At 44.3% G+C, this 24,745-nt stretch overlaps 1 protein-coding gene across 3 annotated transcripts in view; it reads right to left on the reverse strand.

Moving 5' to 3' along the window:
- Slc25a13 (solute carrier family 25 member 13) overlaps positions 1-24,745 on the reverse strand; it is a 176,074-nt gene that overhangs the window by 105,867 nt on the left and 45,462 nt on the right. For all 3 annotated transcript variants that reach the window (XM_087901791.1, XM_087901789.1, XM_087901792.1), the window contains one exon: positions 6,541-6,656. In XM_087901791.1, the coding sequence (XP_087757917.1) occupies positions 6,541-6,656 (116 nt within the window). The remainder of the gene's footprint in view (positions 1-6,540; positions 6,657-24,745) is intronic.

Genomic DNA, 24,745 nt, shown 5'->3' on the forward strand with positions numbered 1-24,745 from the left:
GGGGCACTTCTGCTGCAGAGGGCTCTCCCCAGTAATGAAGAGAAAAGTCACAAGTGCACCACCAGGCCCACATTGGTCTTCACTGTACGGAACTGCCGGGCACCTACAGGCCTTGCTCATAAGAAAGCAAAGGCACACATCCAGTGAGTTCACACCCATTGACTCCAACGATTAGCTGTAAAAACTTCAATTTTCAGAACTCCTAATTCCTCCTATAATTTCAGGACTATTCATATACAATTTATTGTGTAATATAATATATATATTACAATTTTAACTTCATGCAAGTATGCAGTTCTGTCGCATTAGGTGAATTTACATTGCTGTACAACGACCGCCCACCCCAAAATCTTTTCATCTTGCAGAACGGAAGGCTCTGTATCCATTAAAAACTAAACCCGCATTCCTGTCTTCTCCCAGTCCCTGCCAGCATCACTCCACTTTCTTCCTGTATGAACCTATCCTAGGAATTTCAAAAAAATGGAATTACACACTACAAATATCCTTTGATGACTGGCTGTCTGTTGCTTAGTATAATGTCTTCCAGGCTCGTGTGTTATAGATTGCTTAATCACAGTGGGCTAACCTTCTCTCCCAATAACGAAAGGCAAGGATATATGAGCATACTCATGTATCGTACTGTTCGACAATATCTACAAAGAATGCTACCATCTCTACACAGAACAACATCTACTTCAGTGTGTGTGTGTGTGTGTGTGTGTGTGTGTGTGTGTGTGTGTGTGTGTGTGCTTAGAGAAGCCAGAAGATGCCATCAGAGCCTTGGAGGTACAGGTGGCTATTACCCACAGGCATGGGTATTAGTAACAGTACTGTTCTTCCAAAAACTATGTTAATCACCACCTCCCCAGCGCTGACAAAGAAGTATCTTTGGTACTGTCCCATTTACATAAACTTTAAAAACAAAAGTTTATAAACTTTAAAAAGCAAAATCAACCCACAGTGATGAAAGCAAGCTGTAACCACTTCCCACTTCTGGCTCTGTTGTCTTTGAAGTGGACAATGGCCACATCATATAAGTTTCATTAAAATGTTCCCTGACAAGTTACATGCCTCCTATATACAATAAATGTCAGGAAAGTATGCTTTAAAAATGAAAGTTGGAAAAAATACCATGATATAGGCTAAAGTGCAAATAAAACCATTTAGAACATTGTTTTCTCCACATATATAGAACGCAACTTATTATCTAGACTATTTCACGTATCCTCACATCCTGTCACCAACATGTTCATATAAAGTGCTACTTGTAAATAACGATATCAAACTGGAAATCATCGTGAGTGCTGGGGCTGTGGATCAGTGAACGTTGGAGGACCCGTCCAATGTGCAGAGAGGCTGCATTAAACCTGCAGCCCTGCAGAAAGAGACAAAGGAAGAAGAAAAGAAGAAAGCACAGTGAGACAAGAACGGCAAAGGCGAATGTTCTCCCAGGAAACAGAAAGGAATGAGCTGGATACGGAAGGAAGAAAATTGGACTAATTGGGGTCTTTTCATTGTAACAAACACAGGGAAGAGTTTTAGACAAGAAAATATGAGAAATGTAAACAAGGTCTCAAGAAACAGGAAAAGGGTTTTTGGAAATATGACTTCTGATTACATGTCACACTGTCTGTTGACTTGGGTGAGGAGCACGGCCGGCATTACTGAAGATCGGCCTATGGCACTGGTGACAGGCACTGGTGACCACCTACAGAAGCTGACCTCCTGTGGAAGCCCTATCTATCCACCAACAGATGAGGAGCGCACCTGCTCTCACCCTGGATAAAATGTAAGGCTAGGGTGGGGGCAGGGAGTGAGACCACTCTCAAGCCTTCCCTGTGGTCCAGGGAAAAGTTCCAAGTGACCAGAGTATAGTGCAGAGACAACGCCCCCTCTATGATCACCACAGTGGACAGAGCCAGTCTGGGGTGCCAGCATGGAGCCTCCTGCCATTCCTTACTTCCAGAGATGCAAAGGGTCCAGTTCAGACAGGAGTTTATAAGGGCTAAAGGCAGCACATGAACAGGTAAGATGGTCACGCCCCGCACTGCAAACCAGCCTCACGTAGACACTCAGGCAGACTATGCACCTGGACTTTGTTCTCTAAGGACTTCGGGCCGGTGACACCGACTGAGGTGGGAAGTCCTCTTGGCTTGTCCAACTCCACTGCTATGAGGCTGCCTAGTTGTTTTTATTTCTTCAGATCTATGATGAATTTCCTAGAACACATTACTAACTTCTTAGAGCACTTGTTGTCCAAAGTCCTTAGGCTGCCACAGCGCATTCGACTCTGTTTCCCTGAAAAGTTACCCACAACTACATGACAGTCCTATCTCTCAAAAAAATAAAAAAAATGTTAGACCTTTGGTATTAATCTGTAGTTCCTGATTAATTAAAGGTTATCTGGTTCCCTGAGTACTGTAACATCTGGGGTTAATGGTTCAGATGACCCAGGCCATATTTTAATGAGATCTGTATGGGAGCTCCTAACAGATTCATCATAAATGTACATAGGACATGCATTCAACATGTCATTGTTTTTAAGTGATGATACAGGTAATATATTACGTAAGGACAGGGTAGTGGTGGAGGGGCCGTGTGTTCTGCATCAGTCACGGGCAGTTGATGGCATAAATAGAATGTGAACACTCCAGAATTTGGAGTGTCAATCTCACATGGCCCGAGAGACGGACAGTGCTCAGCACACAGCACATGGGTCATGGGTAATACTACTGTGTCAAAGGACTTCCCAACGACTAAGAAAAGAATAGAAAAATATCACGGCTTGAATGAGAGTGGTCCCCAGGGGCTCATTTATATGAATATTTGGTCTGCAGTTGGTGGAACTATTTGGGAAGGATCAGAAGACTGTTCTTGTTGGAGAATGTGTGTTTGAGTTTGCAAAAGACTGGAGCCATTCCAGTATGTCTATCAGTCTGTCTCTGTTCCCCACCACATCCTCCTGCTTAGGGATTACTATATCAATTCTCAGTTGTTCCTGCCACCATGACCTTGGGATGTCATCATGGACTCTAACCTGTGAAACCATAAGCCCCAAATTAAACTGTTTCTTCTATAAAATACCTTGATCATGGTGCCTTATCACAGCAACAGAAAACTGAGATGGGGGAGGAGGGCTTTACTCAGGCTATTGCTTTAGTATTACCATTTTTATAAAGACCTTTGCTTTTCACATAGCACCCCATATGCAGTGATGTTTTTCATGAGGTGTGGAAAGAGGAGTCACTGTGTCTGCTTTATAGATGAGAAAATAATGTTCAGAATGATGACGCAGGGCAATCGGTAATGAAAAGTCCCCAGACTATCTTACAAAAGAGAGAGCTTTAATAAAAACAGAAGGGAAAACTTACACAGAATCTCACCCTGCTGGAAGAACGCTGGATCCAAGCCAGGTCAAGAGGCGGGCGGGGGGGGGCGGGGGGGGGGGGACGACTTTCACCTGCCAAGTTTATGGGTAAACTTTTGCCTTAGGGCGACATGCCCCATGAACAGAATGTGATTGGCTGAACTCCCCTATCATCAGAAAGCTAAAATCACTCACCCACCCATCATCCTCACACTGCTGTCCTTTCCAAATTCATGAGTGACTCTTGTATATCCACCCTGCTTCTCCTGTCCTAACACCTCCCCCTGCACTGGGGAGAGTCTAAGTCTCTTGATAATGTAAAATCTCCCTCACAGGCTTATGTTTTCTAAGTTAGCAGTGTGTTCTGAAAGTGGTAGAACTTGTAGGAAGTAGAGCCTCACAGGGGGATGGACGTCATCAGGACAGGCCTCACTTCCTGTCGGTTCTCTGCCTCTCGACTGTGTGCAGTATACCCAGCCACATCAGACTCCTGCACCTGTGCTTCCTGCTGGAGACTGGAGCCCCTGTAACTGTAAGCCAGAATAACTCTTCTCTCTTTAACTTTCTTTCAGCCAAGAAAAGTAACTGATACTGTGTGCTTCCTCCACCAGGGCCTCTAGCAAGACTGTTGCCACCAATATCCCTAGTCCCTTTGACTAAAAGACTGTTCTTCACCCCAGCCCAGCTTCCTCCATTTCTACTCAAACTCGTAGAGAAAAGGAAGCAGAAGAGGAAACCCACTGTGTGGAACCTACAAGGAAACACTGCCATAACAACGTCATGAGACCAACTCCCACTGGCTCCATGCCACCCTGAGCTGGTGCTCACCGGCTCACTGAAGACTTGCATGGTGCCTTTTCAGGGCTGCTCTGCCGAAGCACTGTGGACACTGTTGCTGGGGGCCTGGATAGCTCTGCCCGAACAGATAAGTGTGGAGGGACAGGTACAGAGCAAAAGGCCAGTACAATCAATCAACTCATAGATGGCATTCTTAGCTCCACTTCTGATAAGAAATGGACACAACTGTGCACAGGAACAAAACAGTAAAGCTGAGGCAGTGAAGTACGCTTGGCTGAGACCCTGCACTGTGTGACATCATCTGTATCTGTCCCTCATCTGTGCCCTCCCCACAAACACCAAAACAAGGCACACCCAAAACTCAGAAACAGAATCAACATCTAAAATGGGCACTGTGATGATTAACCTTCATCAAAACTTGACTGCCTTTAGAATCATGTGGACATACTCTTCTGCATGTATCAGGAGGGTATTTCCAGATTTATCTGAGAAGAGTAACCCACCTTGAATGTGCGTGGCACTATTCCACCTGGAGTCTCAGACTGAATAAAAAGGAGAAATGAGTGGAACTCTAATGTCAGCTCCCTGCTTCCTGATTGTGGACACAAAGTGACGAGCTGCCTCACGCTCCTGTCTCATGCTCCTGCTTCAGTGCCTTCCCTAGATAAGACGTGCACCTCAAACCAGAAGCAAAAATCAGTGCTTTCTCACTTAGGCAGCCTTTTGTTAGCTATGTGGTCACAGCAACAAGAAAACTCACAAGGTTACGTCAGTCATTTTTCCTAAAGTACAATCCACATGATCAATGGGCCCCAAGTTTCTATCTAGGCAAGGGGGCAGCGGGTTCCCAGAAATCTAAGTCTGTAGCACTCATGGAACTTTCTGGAACTTCATTAGCCAACTTCTTTAAAGAGCACTCCAGTGTCAGCACCTTGAGGCCTTCTACTTCTAAACTTAGGAGATTTGCTATGGCTTTGCAGCGAACATTGATTGAACATCATCTTTTAAAACTGAAAGCGCAGCCACTGGGAAGCGCAGCAGCTGGGGAGGACAGTTCAATGGTACTCGGGACCACTGCACACCAGCAGCCTGTTCTGTGAGGGACAGGTGACCACAATAAGCACTGGGTGTGTGGGAACTTCTGGTGGTGGGAGGCTGATCATCAGCCCCCACAGTGGGAAGCATAGCTCACAGAGAGGAAGGGATACAAGTTCTTTCTAGCTGTCACCTGTTCCAGGACTAAAGTATGAAAGCTACGTCAGAGCAGAATCCTTTCTCTGCAAAGAGGAAGACATGTGAGCTATAGATCCCACTGTACCACTGTTTAAAGGAACATGCTAACTTCTTAAAAGAATGAGTGTGCATCAACTCAGCCACAAATTCTTTGACCTGCAATGGTGTCCTGCCTGCAAGAGATGCTAGGGCAATGGTGGCACAAAGCCTGTGGGGTAACCAACCAATGTCTGATTTGACTTAAGACCCACTGCACAAGATGGAACCAATAGATAGTCCAAAGACCTAGGTCAAAGCCAATTTCTACTCTTCTTAAAAAAGAGAGAGAGAGAGAGAGAGAGAGAGAGAGAGAGAGAGAAGAAAAAGAGAGGGGAAAGGTAGCAATGAAAAGAAAACTGAAACGACTCCCACAGCATTCTGCTCTACTCATGGATCAGTGCCTTATTCAGTCATCATCAGAAGCTTCCTCCTGCAGCAGACGGGAGCAAGCACAGAGACCCACCGCCAGACTTGAACACTTGGCCCTACATAAGATGTCTCCATCAAATCCCTCCCATCGGGGCTCAGGGAACCTAGAGGAAAAGGTGTCAGAAAGAGTGTATGAGGCAGAGGGGATGGAGGGCACCAGGAAAACAGGGCCCTCTCTCCCTCTCTATCAACATGAGCAATGCTCATATGAACTCACAGAGACTGGGCAGTAGGCACAGGGCCTGCGCAGGTCTGCACCAGGTTCTCTATGGATATATTATGGCTTATAGCTTAGTGTTTTATGGGATTATTGAGTTAGTAAACAAGTCAATCTGTTTCCTGTGCCTTCTCGTGGACCCTTTTCTCCTGTTTTTTGTTTGTTTGTTTGGTTGGTTTGGTTTGGTTTGGTTTTGGTCCAACTTGAGGTGTGATTTTTTGTTTTATCATATGATATTATTATCCCTTAGAAATCTGTTTTTAATGAGACAGAAAAGGGGTGGATTGGATGGGAGGGGAGGTGGGGGAATTGAAGAAGAGGGAAGGAAAACCATAATCAGAACATTTATGTGAGAAAAAAAATGTATTTTCAATAAAATAAATAATAATGTTTAAAAAGTGTGTTGGTCCCTTTCATTTCTAAAACAAAGAAATGCTCCCACCACCATGCTCCTTACCAAAAGTAACCTCTCCTTTGCCAGTTTTGTCAAACAGCTGGAAAGCCACCATAAACAGGGCATCCGGAGCACACAGAACAGATTCAAATGCTACAAATTCTTGGAAGGATATTAACCTGCAACATAAAAAAACAAATATACAAAGTTAGTCCACTGTAGAAAATTAAACCATGCAAAATAAAACCATACAACCGAACGCTGAAGTAACAAAATCGGATGCCATTATCAAACTGCAAATTCCAAATTAGCAGATGAGCACTTAGCATTTGCTTGCGCACCCAGCAAGGCAATTGTGCACAGAAGAGAAGGAGGGCAGGTGGAGCGTGTGGGCTAACAGTAACTGCACTGTGGTTTCTGTTGTCTCTGTCTCCTCCACACTGAGACCGCAATCTTCCCTCACACACTGCGGGGTTCTGGGATTAAAGCTTGGATACTTTAGAGTGACAGCAACACGGAGAAATAGACCTGCTCGCTATGAGCAGCCTTACACAGCACATGCAGCCGACTACAAATCCCCATTCACTACCGGCAGCTCCTGACCACACAGGAAGTGGGGTGCTACAAAGGGAACTTCAGCTAGATCCGGCCCATAGTGGAACTTCTGGTTCCCAAAAAACAGTTAGCATTAGTCTGGGGACAGTACACAGAAAAGATAAATCCAAATGTAGGGACAAATACAATGAGAGCAGAGTTAGAAGGGGAAGACCCTCCTTGGGCAAAAGCACAGCAGTTAAAAAAAGCTTGCTTCTCTTCCAGAGACAAGTTCAATTCCCAGCACCCACTTCAGGTGGCTCACAATGGCCTTTAACTGTAGCTCCAGACAATTCAATGCCCTCTTTTGGCCTCCATATTCATGTGCGTATGAGCGTGGGCACACATGCTCTCTCTCTCTCTCTCTCTCTCTCTCTCTCTCTCTCTCTCTCTCTCACACACACACACACACACACACACACACACACTCATTAAAAAAAATTATCAGAAAAGCTTTGTGGGCAAAATGAAGCCAGAACTAGGCACTAAAAAAGAAGTAAAATTCAACTTGTACAAGAAGACATGAAGGAACCTGAGGCAGAAAGGGGAACAGAAAGCTGGGGCGTGTACCAGAAAATGGGAATTGCAGAGGACACGGACGTACACATAAGATAGCAGTATGCTGGAGGACCAGAGGTGATTTTAAAGGCAAGAAAGGGACCACACGATTCTTCAAAAATAAAGGAGTGAGTAAGAGTGAAAATTTCTGAGGAATGTCACAACATGCTCAAATCTGTGCTTCAGGAAGAGCATTAAAGGTCAGGACGCCATGACTTGACAAGAGGAAAGAGGTCCATCAAAGACTTTCTAGGAACAAAGGTCTTTCCCCAATAAGTTTTATTATAAAAGTCCAAATATTCCACTAATATACTGGGAAAGTCCCAAGTCTCTGGAGCGGTAAGGAAAGAAAATAAGAGTATTTCCTTCTGCTGGACAGAACACTTAATTCCTCTGAGACTTCCTAGGAGCGAACACGTTTGTACACAGTGCTACAAAGGACACTTAGCTGTTTCCCAGAATGTCACCTGACCACAATGATTGCTACAAAGAAAGGAAAACTCAAGAGTATGCACCATCCAGAATCTCCCTACCACTCCCCTTCCAAAGCATGCCCTTCAGAACGCACGAACATTCAGGAACAAGTACTTCAAGAGAATACCTGCCCAGAACGCCTCATCCTCTGCTGGAGAAGGAAAGCAGATGGGACTCAATCTTGAAAACTTTTAAAGACATGTGCTTTTGTTATTTTGTTGCAGCACCAGAGAACACTAATATAGAAGCCAAGATTGGGAACAAAGACCTGGGTGGGGATTACAGAAGAGTTACTAAAGACTGGGACCAAGCTGTTCAAAGACAGGGTGCCTTGGAAGAACTCACCAACTGGCCCATCCCTCCCAAAGCACTGCCGCGAAATGAGGCAACTGTTTCTGTCTGCTTCCACACTGTCACTGCCCCAGGGCCCCTCACTGTCACTGCTCCTCCGCCCCTCCATCCTGCCAGGCAGGCACCAGCAGCCCGGCTTCCCCTGCTCACTAGAGGAAGACCAGTGGGCAGCAGAAGGTGCTATGTGCTTTGACAGCGAGCATGGGGTTAAATCAACCTGCAAAGGCATCAGGCTAGCTAAAAGAACCACACTGTGTGGGGTATAGAAAGAAGCTCTTGTATTGTGGACTGAACAAGACTCAAAATTCAATAAAAAGAGCATCTTGACTTTCTCAGGATGAGAAGCCTGAAGCGTCCGTATGGGTATAAAAGGTTCACTTCAAAATCATAACTGGCCAGGGAAGACAGGTATTTTAGGCACATTACTAATACCAAAAAGGTATGTAATTTGGTAATCCTATTAGATACAAGCATTATACCTCTACGTAGGAGGTATACAGAGGAACCATGAAATCATAATGTTCTATTGTTCATCAAGATCATTCTGGATTTTCAAGGTAATCTGACTGGAAGGCCATGGGAATAATTACATAGTACTATACTCACTTACTGCATGGTTTCCACAAACATCTATATTTTTGTATCAACACTACTTCAACCAGGTTTAGTGAATATTACTGTGTTACAAGGAAGGATACAAGTTTTATCAAGTTCAAACCTGGCTGGTGAACTCACTGGCTGCCTTTTCCACCACCCCCAACTGCCAAAGCTTCTTTCACTGTGTTAGATGTCCCTTAGAAATAATCACACATGTCTGAAGAATTACATGCCGGGCATGTAAGGAGAGGCATTCTATGCCAATGCTCGTTCACAGCAACTAAAAGTAAGACACAGTCAACAAATGCAGAAGCAAACACCGAAGTCACAGACTAAGGGAGACTATATGTCTAAATGACTAGAACTTCTTTCTAGCACGCCATGTGGATTTTCCAGAACACCAGAGTCACTGTTCTTTTGACTCATTTTATAATAGTGGTAATTTTACAGCACCTCCAAGTTTGGGCGAAACAGCCCAGACACTGTGAACCATTATAAAACTCTCAGCAAAAGATGAGCCGGGATAAAAATGGGCTGCATAGAGTGAGAGAGTTGGCTCAGTGGTTAGGATGACTTGTCGCTCTTGTAGAAGACAAGGCTGATTCTCAGCACTCACTTAGCACCTCACAAATGTCTGTGACTTCAGTCCCAGGGGAGCTGATGCCTCTTCTGACCTCGTGGGCACCAGGAACTCACATGGTGCACATACATGCAAGCAAAACATTAATACGCATGCAATCACAAAATAAATAAATCTTAAAAAGATCAATCTTAAAAAACAGATCACTTATGAACATGTCTGAATGAAGCCTTACTTCTGTTTAATTAATACATGCTAAAAGACAGAAAGTAAAAGACATTGTTACACGAGGCAGAGGCAGGCAGATTTCTGTGCATTTAAGGCCAGCCTGGTCTACGAAGGGATTTCTAGGATAGCCAGTGTTACACAGAGAAACTCTGCTCCGTAAAAACAAACCAACAAAAGCACTGTTACAGTTTATGACAAAGTAGACACTGTGTCACATAACAGATACTAGATGGCAGCCTAACAAATGCAAATATAACAACTTTTGGTCTTCTGGACAATGCCAACTTTGAAAGAGACAGCTCTTAGTAATATAAGAGAATAGAGAGAGAAAGCTACACTTTATGAGAAAGGTAGGCAGTAACATCAGACCTAGAGACAGGTCAGTAAGTCCTCAGGGAAAGATTACTGTTATATTGAGGGATGAGACAGAAAAACTTGCTGAAATCGGAAGGAAGATATGATGGAGTGGACATGAGATCAGTCTCCTGTGAAGGGACGGTGAGACCAGTCCCGCAGCAGGGCTGAGGTGGGAGGGACGGTGAGACCAGTCCCTCAGCAGGGCTGAGGTGGGAGGGATGGTGAGACCAGCCCCGCAGCAGGACTGAGGTGGGAGGGATGGTGAGACCAGCCCCGCAGCAGGGCTGAGGTGGGAGGGACGGTGAGACCAGTTCCTCAGCAGGGCTGAGGTGGGAGGGATGGTGAGACCAGCCCCGCAGCAGCAGGGCCGAGGAGGGTGATGCAGAAAGCTGAGAAGTGGCTGAGGACCTGCAGCATGGCTTCTGGGCTCCTTCTCGGTGAAGTAGGCACAGGAGAGTGTTAAAAACACTAGGGAGTGGTGGGCCAGAGGGACAGCAACAAACCAGACACCAAAGAAGCAAGGCCTAGGGGAAGAGACACAAGTGGAACCAGCTGGCTGGGGTACAAGAACCATGGAGCTGCAGGGAGGACATCCACGGGCGCAGCAAAGGTCTGATAGTTCTACTGACGCGTCCGTGTGTTCTTCAGAAGGGGCAAGAGCTGAAAGGGAAGAGACTGGGTGTGTGAGGATGTGTTGCTAGGACACAGAGAAGAACCAGAAAGGCCAAGGTGACAAAGACGAGTGGCTAGTGCCAAGCACTCATTTCTTTCTCTTTAAAAATAATTTATTTTAATTCTATGTGCATTGGTGTTACGTCTGTGTGAAGGTGTTGGAAAACTCCTGGAGTTACAGAGAGTCTTGAGCCGCCATATGGGTGCTGAGAATTGAACCCTGGTCCTCTGGAAGAGCACCCAGGGCTCTTTACCACCGAGCCATCTCTCCAGCCCCAAGTTCTCGTTTCCTTCTTTCTTTTTTTTAAAGGCAGGGTTTCTCTGTGTAACAGCCCTAGCTGTCCCGGAACTAGCTCTGATAGACCAGGGTGGTCTCAAACTCACAAAGATCCACCTGCTTCTGCCTCCCAAGTGTTGGGATTAAAGGCATGTGCCACTGCCAACAAGCTAAATTCTCATTTCTTAAGCGAAGTTTGAGAACAGAGAAAGCATCTTAAAATGCTTCTTTATCTTTAAGGTTTCTATTGCTGTAAGGAAACACCATGACCTAAAAAGCAAGTTGGGGAGGGAAGAGTTCTCTTGGTTTATACTCCCATGTCACTGTTCATCACTGAAGTCAGGACAAGAACCTGGAGGCAGGAGCTGATGCAGAGGCCATGGAGGGGTGCTTCTTACTGGCTTGCTCCTCATGGCTTCTTCAATCTCCTTTCTTACAGAACCCTGGACCACCAGCCCAGAGATGGTGCCTTTCACAATTGCTGCACCCTCTCCCATCAAACACTAATTAAGGAAATGTCCTATAGGTTTGCCTACAGCCCAAACTTACAAAGGCATTTTCTTAATTGTGGTTCTCATCTCTCAAATAACTTTAGCCTGTGCCAGTTCACATAAAATTATCCAGCACATTCTTTGACACCACAATCCCACTTCTAGGAATTTCTCCTAGGAGAAAAGTTAATGAATTTGTACAAGCTTTTGCTTCCAGGAATGTTCACAGAACACTCATGACACTAGTCAAAAACTAAAAAACAACTTCACTATACAATATGTGATTGGTTTACTAAAAGAAACATGTATATATACAATATTACCTAACCACTAAAAACGTTACAAGAAAAACAAAACCCGTAGGATTAAGCTAAAAAAAAAAAAAAAAAAAAAACCTCACTTAAACTATGTAGTAACTGATTCTGTTAGCAGAGCCTGCTGGTACATGCCTACCATCTCAGCACTTGGGAGGCAGAGGCAGAAGGATCTCGGCCTGAACTACAGGGGGGGCTCTCAGGACACCCTGTCTCAAAAAACCGGGTCTGGTGAGCGGGCTCAGCAGGTTACAGGGGTTTGCTACCCGGCCTGAAGAAGTGAGTTTTATCCCTGATACCAACATGGTGAAAGGAGAGATTCTTACAATTTATTCACTGTGCTCGAAATACACACTCACACCTGGAATAGCTATAATAAAGAATATCCTAAAATTTAAAAAGATCAAAATAATAAAACTAAAAAGTAACTCCATTTTGCTAAAAGTGGACAAAAGTATTGATATAACCACAAAGTCTGAACCATGCATATCAAAATGTTAACTATAGATATCTGTCACTAAATTTAGTATTTTCTCTTCCTGATATTTTCTAATTTTCCAATGACCCATGAACCATGCTGGTTTTGAAACAAGGAAAAAAAATTGAAATTCACACAAAACAAAACAGCAGAAGTCCAAGCAAGGCTTGATAAGGGCAGAAGGACTGAGCGAGGGGGTGAGGGGAAGATGCCTGAGAAGGGAAACAAATGCTTGGTGAGAGTGGCAGGATGGGTAACTCTCTCGCTCTGTCTCCTCCCTGCTGGGGCTCATTCCCACCCTGCAGAGGCTGAGACCCCATGTGGTTCTTTCGTTTTTCGCAGGCTCCTATCTCCAGGCCAGTTCTGTGGCCCTGAGAATTTACACAGCTGCACGAGGCTCTGATCTGCTCATACCTGAGGAAGCTTGAGTGTAGACAATGCACCATATCAAAATCCAATTACCACTTTACTCCAGTTCCTAACCACAAGAGTGCTTCCCAAAAATAACTTTTCCTTATTACCCCCTTCCGTGCGTTGCAACAGAGAGAAGCGATTGTCCAGGATTAGTGGCAGAGATAAAAGTGAAACCGTAAAATCTAACTTCAGAAACAGAGTTCCAAGACCACCCAAGTTCAAGTGTTGAGGAAGAGGAGGAGGAAGTAGCAGCAGTAATGGGAATCTGACTCTGTGATCCCCGGGAGAGAGCAAGGAACTCTGTAATTTCAACATCTTTCAATAGCTTTTTGGCTTTTCCAGTTCTGTTCGTTCCCCTCTGGACGCCTTGCAAACAAGGCGCTGCACAGGCATCGTGGTCATACGGTCCTAGACACAGATGACCAAATTAAACAAATCTGGGTCCTCATGGAACCACTCTTTAGTGGAAGTAAGCACAAACACATAGAAAGATCGTTCCAGAGTCAGAGAATAGAATGCAAAGAATAAAGCCCCACACTGAGGCCCGAAGACCCTTCTTCATCGGTCTGATGAGGGTCCTGAACACACTGTGCCTCTATCCTGTGGAGACTGACAATCAACAAGCAATTCTGAATGGACTTGGCGTGCTTTGTGTGAATGGTGAGGAAAACCTGAGCCTAGCCTCCATGGGGTAAGAAGACAGCCGGTGCTGTCCTCGTGGCCACGGTGTTGTTCAGGCCGTGGTTGCTGCCTATGGCCTATGGTCTGTGGTCCAGCAGCAGCCAGGTTCTGAGTACATGTCCATGTCTCCTGTTACCATCTAGGTCTGTGAGGGTGCCCAGGCTCTGGACAGTCACCTGAAACCATGTTGGTGTCTAAGGGCCTTGTTGCCACTGGGGCCATGCTGATCTGAGTGGTCTGTGCAGACACCGGAGCCAGGGTGCCCTCTGGGCCTAAGCTGATGCCTGGGGCCAAGTCTCAATCTGTAGGGTCCTGCCCCTCAGAGGACACTGCATCAGAGGAGCTGCACTGCCCCCCTGCCCCCCAGATCTGGCCCTTGCACTCACCATGGGCACTGGAGAGCTGGCCCCAGTGACATGTGCCTAGGAGAACTGACTCCTGAGGGGGGCGGTCCCAGTGGCCTAAAGAGATCAGTTCAGCTACCACCCAGACCCCCACATCCTGGGCCTTGGGTTGGCCACTCTAACAGCCACACCATCTACGACCTGCTGGAGTGTGTGGAGAGACGATAACCACAGAACCTCTATCACTCGGGGCTACAGCAGGATGTCCGAGAGGAGTTTCGGTGAGGGTCCAGTGATGATGGTGTGCCAGAGGCCTTGAAGCCGACCAGTGACCCACTGTAATGAATATTTTGTGGATGCAGCTGATTGGACAGCAGGGTGTAACACACCGCAGCACCCAGTGTGGCAAGGATGGATTAAGAGGTGCTGGAAACATGGAGGAGCAAGGTAGGGTTTTCTTTTGGGGGGATGCTACGGGGGTGAGGGGTGGCTATGAAAGGACTGGGAGGTGACTGGGATTGGGGTGTGTGATATGAAATTCCCAAAGAATCAATACAGAGTTGTTATTAAAGGAAAAAGAAAAGACAGCTGGTAGCTAAAGGGAAGATTGGCCATATGAAGAGTTTTGTCCCCGTGTACACGAAAGCAGCGTCACTGGACAGTGTATGCAGGGGAGTGGCATACCTTGACAGACCCCTTGAGACATCACAGCCCTTACAGCAGAGAACACATGGCCATTTGCTAGAAGACAGTCTGAAGTGAGCCTCCACTAGAGGTCACAGCCTAGGGCCTTATCTTTGCCGGATCACACCTGGAGGCCTGTGGTTGCAGGAACAGAGTCAGTCGGAAGACTGATAAAGCCCTAAGGTCAAGGCAGTGAACGTGCCCTTTAGGCAGATGTCAGGGAGCTCACACATAAACACCCTTATTTAACAGGCTAGTTGATGATCAGAGAGCTCACAGAGGTCTCCCAGTCCTGATTATGAAAATTCACAGTCACCATTTAAAAGTCATTCCAAGAGAGCCACTGAGCTGTTTGGTTAAGCCAGCAGGAGTGAGGCGGAAATAGCCAAGTCCTAGTACCTTTGCCTAGCTGTGCAGTGACCCCTTGCCTAGTCCAGGAGGGATCTGTCTCTTGCCTGACTTTCTTCTTAGATCTTCTCTCCCACGTGGGGTCCGCAGGCCACAGGGAATCTCCCACGCCCACCTGGCTCCTACAAGGGCTTGGCCTCATCCACCTGAAGGCCCGAGGAAAATCATAGCTCTACTAGGGTTCGAACCTCACCGGAGCACTTGCCGAGGGTCTGTTTAAATTCATTGACTCCAATGAAACCTAGCAGATTACATGCCATTCAAAGAGGCAGGCTACTGCCTGACTTTAAAACGCTGTTAAATACTTTTATTGGTGATTTTATTGTGTTGTTATCATGAATTTGGTCTATAAATACCACCTCTGCATACATCACTGCCTCCATATTGGCAAAAGGAGACAAATAAACAAGCTTTCAGAACTGTGAGCCTCACTCAGCGAGTGACATCTACATTGCCAACGCTACTGATGTGCCCACAGCCTTATCGCACACTCCAAATGGATCTCAAGCTCCTGGACTGACGGTGTCAATCAGGGAGGTGGCATTTAGTGTGCCTTCAACATTCTCTTCCACGTCAGAGGTATCAAGCACGCACACCAACATGGCTCATTTCTCTCCTGGCTCTCCTTTACCAAAAGTCAACAACTAACACTAAATGGCGTCTTTTCCTCCATCTGTTCTTTCTTTCCCTGTCAGATAATGAAGCCCAATGATCTTGGGAAAATCTGCGTCCATGCCCGAGCCACACCCAACATTTTACTATTCAAACTTTGAGGCATAAAAAGATTCTGATTTGTGGCCAGTTTTATCCTAGAAAAGAATACCATAAGCTTCCTAAGCTAGAGACAATTAAATTCAGTCACCACAGTCTAGATAAATAGATATTAATGGTAGAAAATATCATTTATAAAACCTGGTAATTTGGGGCTGGAGAGATGTTGGCTTAGCAGCCTCCTCTAGCCTCCGCAGTCATGCACATAGTGCACACACATACATACATACATGCATGCATACATACATACATACATACACACACATACATGCATGCATGCATACATACACATACATGCATGCATGCATATATACATGCACGCATACATGCATATATACACACATACATGCATGCAGGCAAACATTCATATACTTAAAATAAAAATCTTAAAATGGTTTTTTAAAAACTCACCCTATCATATATTACATTACTCCAATTCCATACATTTACAAATACTGAGAGCAGACTGATAAACATTTACCACAAACATTTTCTATGTCTATTCCATCATTAATATTTGAAGATTACCAAAGACTTTTTAAGGAGAAATGTACTGAGCTTAAACAGGGAGAGAAAAAAAAAAGACCTCGCTATGAATCACTCACTCATTTTAATTTCAATATTGTCTTTTAAAAAGACACTGAAGAAGAAAAGTACCTGTGCGGCCTGTTGGGATAATGATTTACGTTAACAGCAGCTTTAAAAAATACACAAAAAGGCTCAGCTTCCTGCATCTTTCCTCCTTCTTTAGTTAAGACTGGAAGAGAAGGCTTCAACTTTATTAAAAGGGCAAATGAAGGATAATGGGGAGATTAAACCACAGAAAAGCAATCACTGACTGGAAAGCCAGCAGGTGAACAATCTGTCAGCCAGCTCTAAGTGGCTACTAAGATTGTTGATTCTCCAACCGCGGGTTCTTGTCTTGCCTTGCTCCAGAAAGGAGTGGGCAGGCAATGAAGGGCGAAAAAAATGAGAGAGACTTTCATTTGTCATGAGGGAAAAACAATACAATAAGGAAGGGAAGACTCCAGGGATTCTTCAAGCTTCCCAGGACCACTGTGTATGAGTGAATGGTCCCCACAATGTGGCTTGTTACTTTATCCAGATTAACTTGGAATAATCAGTTATTTTAAGTGCACAGAGACCAAGCAGTAGTGGGGCACACACTGCAAACCCCTCGCTCATCAGATGGCAGTTCTCTGGGTTAGAGTTGGAAACCTCATAAAGGACCCTGAGACCCTAAGTCGGCTGCGGATGAGAAATTATTTTCAACATGGAGACTTTCAGTAAAAGATTGTGTCTTTGCATTTAAAGACAATCACAAATAAGAAGAATGATTTTTATTGGAAGTCACTGCTGTTTTCAGTGGGTTTTTCTGAATCTTTGAACCTAAGTAATAATAATTCAAACAATATTCGAAAATAAATAAAAGGTGTCTAAGCATTGGCAAACACACAAAGTGACAAGGGCAAAGGGGCTTAATTTTTTTTTCATCTGCCAGTGGTGAATTCCTATTTAATCACTCTGTTTTAGAAAGTATAAATAAATAAAAAGCATCAACTAAAATAATGTTTAAATACATGGAATTAAGTTAGACTGATTTCCCATGAGAAGCATTTTTAATTAGTTACAAATATTTTAGTATTTTCTTTCATTCAATTATAATTCCTACTTTTGGGATAAAAGTACACCAAAATCTCTCTTGATATGAACATAATATAAATCCCAGGCAAAGCAAAACGTAAAAGAAAGGAAAGCCCTTATCATTTTTAGAAACATAAAGTGATTCATGGTGTGGACAAAAAAATATAAAAGTACATGATCTTTAACCAGAATACCACCCCAAGTCCCCAGCAAACATTAATCTCTGCTGTGCCAGCTGAATTCAAATTAACCCAATTTTTACATGTTAATTAAACCAGCTATTTTCTTCTTATTGTATTTTAGCTTCTTAAATAGTAGAGTCTACGAGTGATTCCCAACAGACTTGTTCCAACAACAATGACGTATTCATTTACTTCTATTGTGACCATACAATACAGTAACCGAGCAGTAATTTTTTACAGTCAATTACATGTGTGGTTCTTTATGCTTAAAGATGCTGAAATAATGTGTACTATAGAGCCATATGCCTGAATCTCTAGTCTGCCAGAGCCAGTTGCCTGGGTAACACATTTTCTCTCCAGTTCAGCATAACCCTTCATTGAATATCATTAGGTGTCATTAAATAGCAAACATTAACATGAACTTCAATACACAACTTGCATAGAGTCATTTTACCCGTGTAAACAAGTGTTCCATCAGTTACAATAAGCTTAAAATAGATTATGATTTTCTGTATTTAAGAACAGGAAAAAAGTGCCCACATGTTGATCCTAAATTGAATTTGCACAAATTTCTGGTCAAATGAAAATTCAGACTGAATTTCAGGGACAATACTTCTCATCAAATGGTCATAACATCGCATGCAAACAGAGGGTACAGTATTTGCAATTTTACTTCATGCTGCAAAAACTACTCTGTCTCCTATCAAAGTGATACATTCGTTTCTAACAGGAACGAGGGAGAGAATGCACTGGCTTTCAGCAACCAAAGAAATGTGAAAGAAATGTAAAGAAGGTACATAGTAAGCAAATAGAAAGCATGAGATGCTACACACATTCATCATCTTAAACATGTTTTTCTAAATGTACTGGGGTACAACTGACCCCCAAACATTACATGCACTGGGGCATACAACATATGTTCACATTCTGAAATCATTACCATAATCAAACTAATTCATGCATCCTCACCTCAGTTATCTCACATAGTTAAAATAATTTAAATATTCAAAAATGAATGAAGTTTCAATTACAGAAATAACTGGCTTGTGCAGGGTGTTCTAGAAAATGCCAGAATCAACAGTGGTAGCCAGTCCACATAATGTCAGACCTTTACCCTATACCACCACAAACAAGCATCTGCGTACAAAGAAGCAGTATACTTCTGTAAACTGTCTCAAATTACAAACACACCTCTTCTAATAGGCCTACCCTCCCAAATCACAGAACGATGCCGATGCTGCTTTTGAGACATATCATAAACTCGAGCTCTCAGCCTACCCACAGGCACGACCTTTTCTGTCATTGCATTGTAGAGAGCCTCCAAAGGCTCACTCTCGGTTTAAAGGACACAGAAAGAGAATCCCCGAGTGGCACTGCTACTCCTTCATATTTTCTTACTCTCCCCAGTACAGAGGAAGAAAACCTCGCCTCCTGGAAGGGGAAGGCAGAGGCTGGTGAAGCAGTACCGTCAGGACCGTCCCGACAACTTGAAAACAACCCAACAGAAAGAGCTGCCAGGGTAAAGGCGTTCCTGCTGATGGGGACAGACACCTGTTACCTGGCCCAAAGAAGGAAGAAATGCCACAAAGAGTGGAGTGGCTTTGCTTCAAGTGCCTTGCTGTCACCCTGCTGTCCCCTAACATTCCTCCAATCACAAGGCAAGGAAAATAGCAGCACATGCTTGATTCAGGGGCAACGAAAAAAACAAACAGAAACTTGACAACGAGTATATATTTTGTTTTGCTTTCAATAATCTACATTGAATAGATATTTCTCCAAAGCAATTATTAAGAAACAAACTGGTTACAAAGGCAAATATATCTTTGAGCAAAACCCAGACAAAAACGGGAATCAACCAAGGTGGACAGAGCTATAAAGGGTTACACGGGACAAGCTTTAGTTTTAAATCAAGTTAACACTGGACTGCAGCAACTGTAATGGCTGGGAAGGTTAGCCCAATAACCTGAAAAATATCAAGAATGAAAAGTGAAATTAAAAAGCTATTTCTGTTTCTAAAATTCTGATTAAGTAGTTATTTCTAGGTTTCCACCTAAAGTTCACAATAAAGAAAACAGTCTACTCCTAGTCTCATAGAGACTAAAATTTTATATGAACAAAATTTGCATAAAAAATTGGCAAAAGTTTGCCCCCCCCCAAAAAGTGAATTTTTTATATAAAATTACATTTTGTTGTACAAAGGATCTTAACAAAGTATAATGAGAACCTCCCTGTTACAACAGGGACTACCCTTGGATGTAGACTTTCATTCAAATCCTCACAAGAGTTTATTATGCCTATCTAAACCTGGGTCTGCCCATCTGGTGTTGTGTGCCCACCCTGCCCCGCACTATCAACCTACTGTCTCTAAAGCCTCCAGACGACACACACTTACCTAAAGCGGCAACTACAGCGCTGAGCAGCTGTGGCAGGGGTCACCGGTGGAACTGCAAGCTGTTGAGAGGACTTCCTATCTCTGCAAAGCAAATTAAACTACAGGACTCTGAAAACTCTCTCCAGATACAATTACCACAGAAGAGAAACTTCAACCTTTCCTCTTTCATCCCTAAAGTTAGTGACTTTTCACTTCCTGTCTTCAAAAACAAATACATAAAACACTGAAGCAGGCAAACGGATCAGAAATCTTGAATTGCATTTTCAGCCATCCCTCGGGTTCTTACAAGGCTTGGCTAGTTTGTTTCTGAAGTGAAAACCTTTATATTTTTTTAATGAATCTAAAAACTAATTCTAAATTAGCCTGAGGCATGATTGCACCGAGGAGAGGGACACAGCTGCATTTTCTGAACTCTTCTGTAGAAGGCACAAACTAGGCAAACACACGCCACAGATCAGGGACCAGAAGAGATGATTTGGGGAAGGTCAAGCCTCTGAACACCTTCAAAGTGCTTCTGCGTCTGTTCCCTTGCAGGGGTGCTGGGAACAAAAGAGAAAGATACTTCAGTGGAGGGAAGGGCAGTAAAGATGGAAGAGTACCAAGGTTTTGAGTATCTAAAATGAGACACAGGAAATGAAGAGTCAAAAAAATGCTAGTGAAACCCAGAGAGATGCAGAAGACCCAGAAAAGGAGTCCAGATGGCGCAGACAGTGAGAATGAAGGAGAGCAGGCTGGTGCGGTGCCGAGGGTAAAGACAGAAAGTACCACCGGAGGCGTGAAGGGCGACTGTGCAGGTTGAAGGCTAATATTATTCTTTGGAGATTGCTGCAGACCAAACAAGGGCAAATTCAGTCCACAGCAAGAAAAACCTGAGGAGAGCGGTTGAAAAATGAACGAGCAAAGAAATTAATTGCAAGGATTAGAACAGACACCTCTTTAGGGGAGAGTTCCAGAAAAACGCAAGGCAGAAGCTGGCGGACAGTGGGTGGAATCAGCAGAGGTTGTTCGTGAGGCAGCTGAAGGGGAAGCTACCTGGACTTCTACATACCCCTGGGAGCTACATCAAGCACTCCGCAGCAAGATGTGACACCATTTCCTCAGTGACAAAGCAGGCTCAGGGAGGGCAGGCCACTTACCTAAGGTCTCACCCTATTTAAGGGACCCAGTAAGATGCAAGTGCTGTGTCAGCTGCCCGTGTTCCTTCCATTAGGGATGCTTTTCCGTGAGAAAGAGCCACTATGCCTGGTGGAAGGAGTTCTCAGAAGTTTTGTGCATGTGTGTATGTATGTGTATGTATGTATGTATGTATGTACATATGCATGCTATACCAGTAAGAGTAACAGTAACATCAAAAGGAGTCTAAGAAGCATTTGGTGAGCAAACGGGAACATAGGAAAAATTCTGAAGGCAATTAGTACCTGTCATGCCGTGTTCAGGCCTCTCTAACAACTCTTTATTTTATATGTCAACTTGATTAGGTTCAGAGAGCCAAGACGAAACACTGCTTTGCGGTACATCTATAAGGGGATTTTTATGAAAAAATTAGCATTTTCCTCTGCTTCCCAATATGGTGGGGATTATCCAATCACCAAGGGCTTGAATGGAACAAACACGTGAGGGCAAAAGAGAAGACCATGGTCTCCTAGCTGAACATTTGGGCTGGAACATGGATTCACCGAGAGAGAGAGAGAGAGAGAGAGAGAGAGAGAGAGAGAGAGAGAGAGAGAGAGAGAGAGAGAAAGAGAGAGAGAGAGAGAGAACATCTGCATTCATATATTTGTGTGCTAGTGTTCAAAATGGGTAAAAGGCAGAGGATGTTGGGTGTCCTCCTCAATCCTCCTCCAGAGACAGGGTCTCTCGGGAAACCTGGGGCTTACTGAGTCAGCTAGACTAGGTGCCCAGCAAGTCACAGAACCCCTTCTCTGCATTTCCAGTGTTGGGATTACAGGCACACAGTACCATGTCATTTTTCATGTGGGCGCTAGGATTACATATCATTAGAACCCATGTTTGTGTGGCAAGCACTTTCCTGATTGCACCATCTCCCCAATCCCAGTCTGAGAGCTATTCCAAGGGCTCACAGGCCTCAGAAGGTAAACTACCACAATACCACAACTTTCCTGGGTCTCCAGCTTGCACACGGCAAGACAGCGGGATGGCTCAGCTACCATAACGGGGAGCTGATTCCTTATAGTAAGCCTGCAACTACTAACTCTTTCTTTGGAGAACCTAACACATATGAACGTAAGCATATAAGCATTCTCTCCAGAGAGAGAGAGAGAGAGAGAGAGAGAGAGAGAGAGAGAGAGAGAGAGAGAGAGAGAGAAAGTGTGTGTGGGAGGGTGTGGTGTATGAGTGTATGTGTATATGTGGTGTGGGGGGCTGCGGTGTGTGAGTTTATGTGGTGTGTATGGATGTGGTGTGCATGGTGTATGGTGGTGTGTGTGTGGTGTGTGTGTATGTGTACATGTGGTGTGGGGGCTGTGGTGTATGTGTGGGAGTGTATATGTGTGTGTGATGTCTGTGTGTGGTGTGTGATGTATGTATGTGTACATGTGGTTTGGGGCTGTGGTGTGTGTGTGTGTGTGTGATATGTGTCATGGATATGTGTGTGGGGAGAGAGCACTTATGAGCTGTCTGTTCCATATGAATAAGAAGCTAACTTGAACATGAATATTAATATCAATTCCCTCACTGAGGAAATGATTTGTAGAGGGAGAAAGAGCAACTCCAGAGAGGAAGGCGCTCTCTGGAGAAACAGGAGTCAGGCTTCCCAGCAGACCTCTCTTCTGTTACAGTCTGGACTTCGGGAACATATGTTTTACATATGCAAAATGCAATTAGGTCCAAGGGCAAAAAAGAGAGAAAAAAAGCAATGCCTAAAAATTGAAAACAAACTGAAACAAATGAACCTAACCATATATCAAGTCAGTGGTCAAACCACACAGAGCAAACACTCTAGGATGCAATCTCTTAACTCCATATATTTCGTGGAATACAGTCTAAGCACAAACAGCTGAAAAGAAACCTTCATCTTCATTCACTATCTAATTATTAGAAACGATATAGGTGTTGTTACTTTTGAGCATATGCATAAAACAAAGATGCAGTTCTGGGAAGGTTGCTGGCAACTAGGGTTTTCAATGGAAAAAAAAAACACAGAAAACCAAAGAAATGAAAATTATTTGAATTTAATTTCGTCAGTTTAATTTATCTGTGAATTAGAAATATTAGTATGAACTGAAACTCACCCCACCCACTCAGTGGAAAGGGTGTAAGTCATTCAGAGTTAACGCTAACCCACGTCCCAGAGAAGTCTCCATACAACTGCTCAGGAAAAAGACTAAGAGGCGGGGCTTGGGGTGGGAGGGGACAGACTCCCTCCTGAAACCTCACCCTGTGGGAGGCAGAGACAGGAAGATCTCTCTACTCTTTTTCACTCCAAACTGATGACTCTAAAAACCTTTTTTTTTTTTTCTGAGACAGGGTTTCCTCTATTTAACAGTCCTGGCTGTCCTGGAACTCATTTTGTAGACCAGGCTGGACTTGAACTCACAGAGATCCACCTGTCTCTGCCTCCCGAGTGCTGGGATTAAAGGCAGGCACCACCACCACCACGACCTGGCAAGGCAAACTTTTCGATTAGATTGCAGTTCAAACCTTACTCTCAACAGCTTACTTGATGTGCGCAGTACATTCTGGAAAGTGACCCACTGACAATTACCAGAGGGAATGTCTGTAAGCACTAAATCCCCCATGTTTCCTCTCTAGCACAGGTTCTGCTCTAGCCTGGGTCATCTACAAACAGCAGGCGGATGCTTCCTTCCTCACCGTGCTGGGGGTCGGGGTTGGATCAAAGCCCTATCATCTGTTAAGAGTTTCTTGCAGCATCCATCCCACCAATGAGGACGATAAGGCCAGCCACACAGGTTTTATACAGAGCACTCTCCAGCATCATCAGCCCACTGACAGCTCCGTGTTTCAAGAGCCCACCCCTCAATGCTGCTGCCTTGGGAATGCATTTCGAACAGGAACCTTGGGGGACACATGCAAACCAGAGCAGTTCTGCTTCAGGAAACCCTCACAGCTCTGGTGAAGACTGCTTTAACTGAAGTAGCTGTCACAGCCTGTTCTTCCCATATGAACACTGATAAAGAGATTTGTGCTTCACTTTATATAACAGTGGTTGTACTCAACTTCCTTTCTTTGTGAATTTTGTGTTGAGATTTAATTACGTATGGTCCAGAGTAATGTTCCCATCGCACCATGCCACTTGGCGCCCTTTCTGTCTTATGACCTCATCAGGCTCAGCTCCCCTTCGACCCATCCTTTTAGGTACTAGGCTGGCATTGTCTCCAACTCCACTCCTACCTTAATCTTCAAAATGTTTACTATTTTTATCCTTCAGATCGAAAGAGTTGCAATATATTACTGTTTCTTTAAATCTCAGGTGCTTCACACATCAAGGCCTCACATTTACATTAACTTCCCTTTTGCTGGGAGCTCTTCCCCCCCCCCACTCCACGGTCAGAACTAGGCTTTCAACAGGACCAATCCTTATCTCAATTTCTGCTTCTTGCTTTGGGGCCATTGTCTTTCAGTTTTCCTCCTCATTCCCCTTGTACCCCAATCTCAGCAGCTTCCATCCACATTGAATGAAACTCAATTTCATTCATAAAACTGACACCTTTGCATTGCCTCTCATTGCTCTGACTTCACCATCCTCTCTTTGTCCCCTCCCCCAAAAAAAATCTAACTAGGAGTATTGCTCAATGAT

Source organism: Myodes glareolus, chromosome 25 (assembly GCF_982192425.1).
Source record: "Myodes glareolus chromosome 25, mMyoGla1.1, whole genome shotgun sequence".
Taxonomy (NCBI): domain Eukaryota; kingdom Metazoa; phylum Chordata; class Mammalia; order Rodentia; family Cricetidae; genus Myodes; species Myodes glareolus.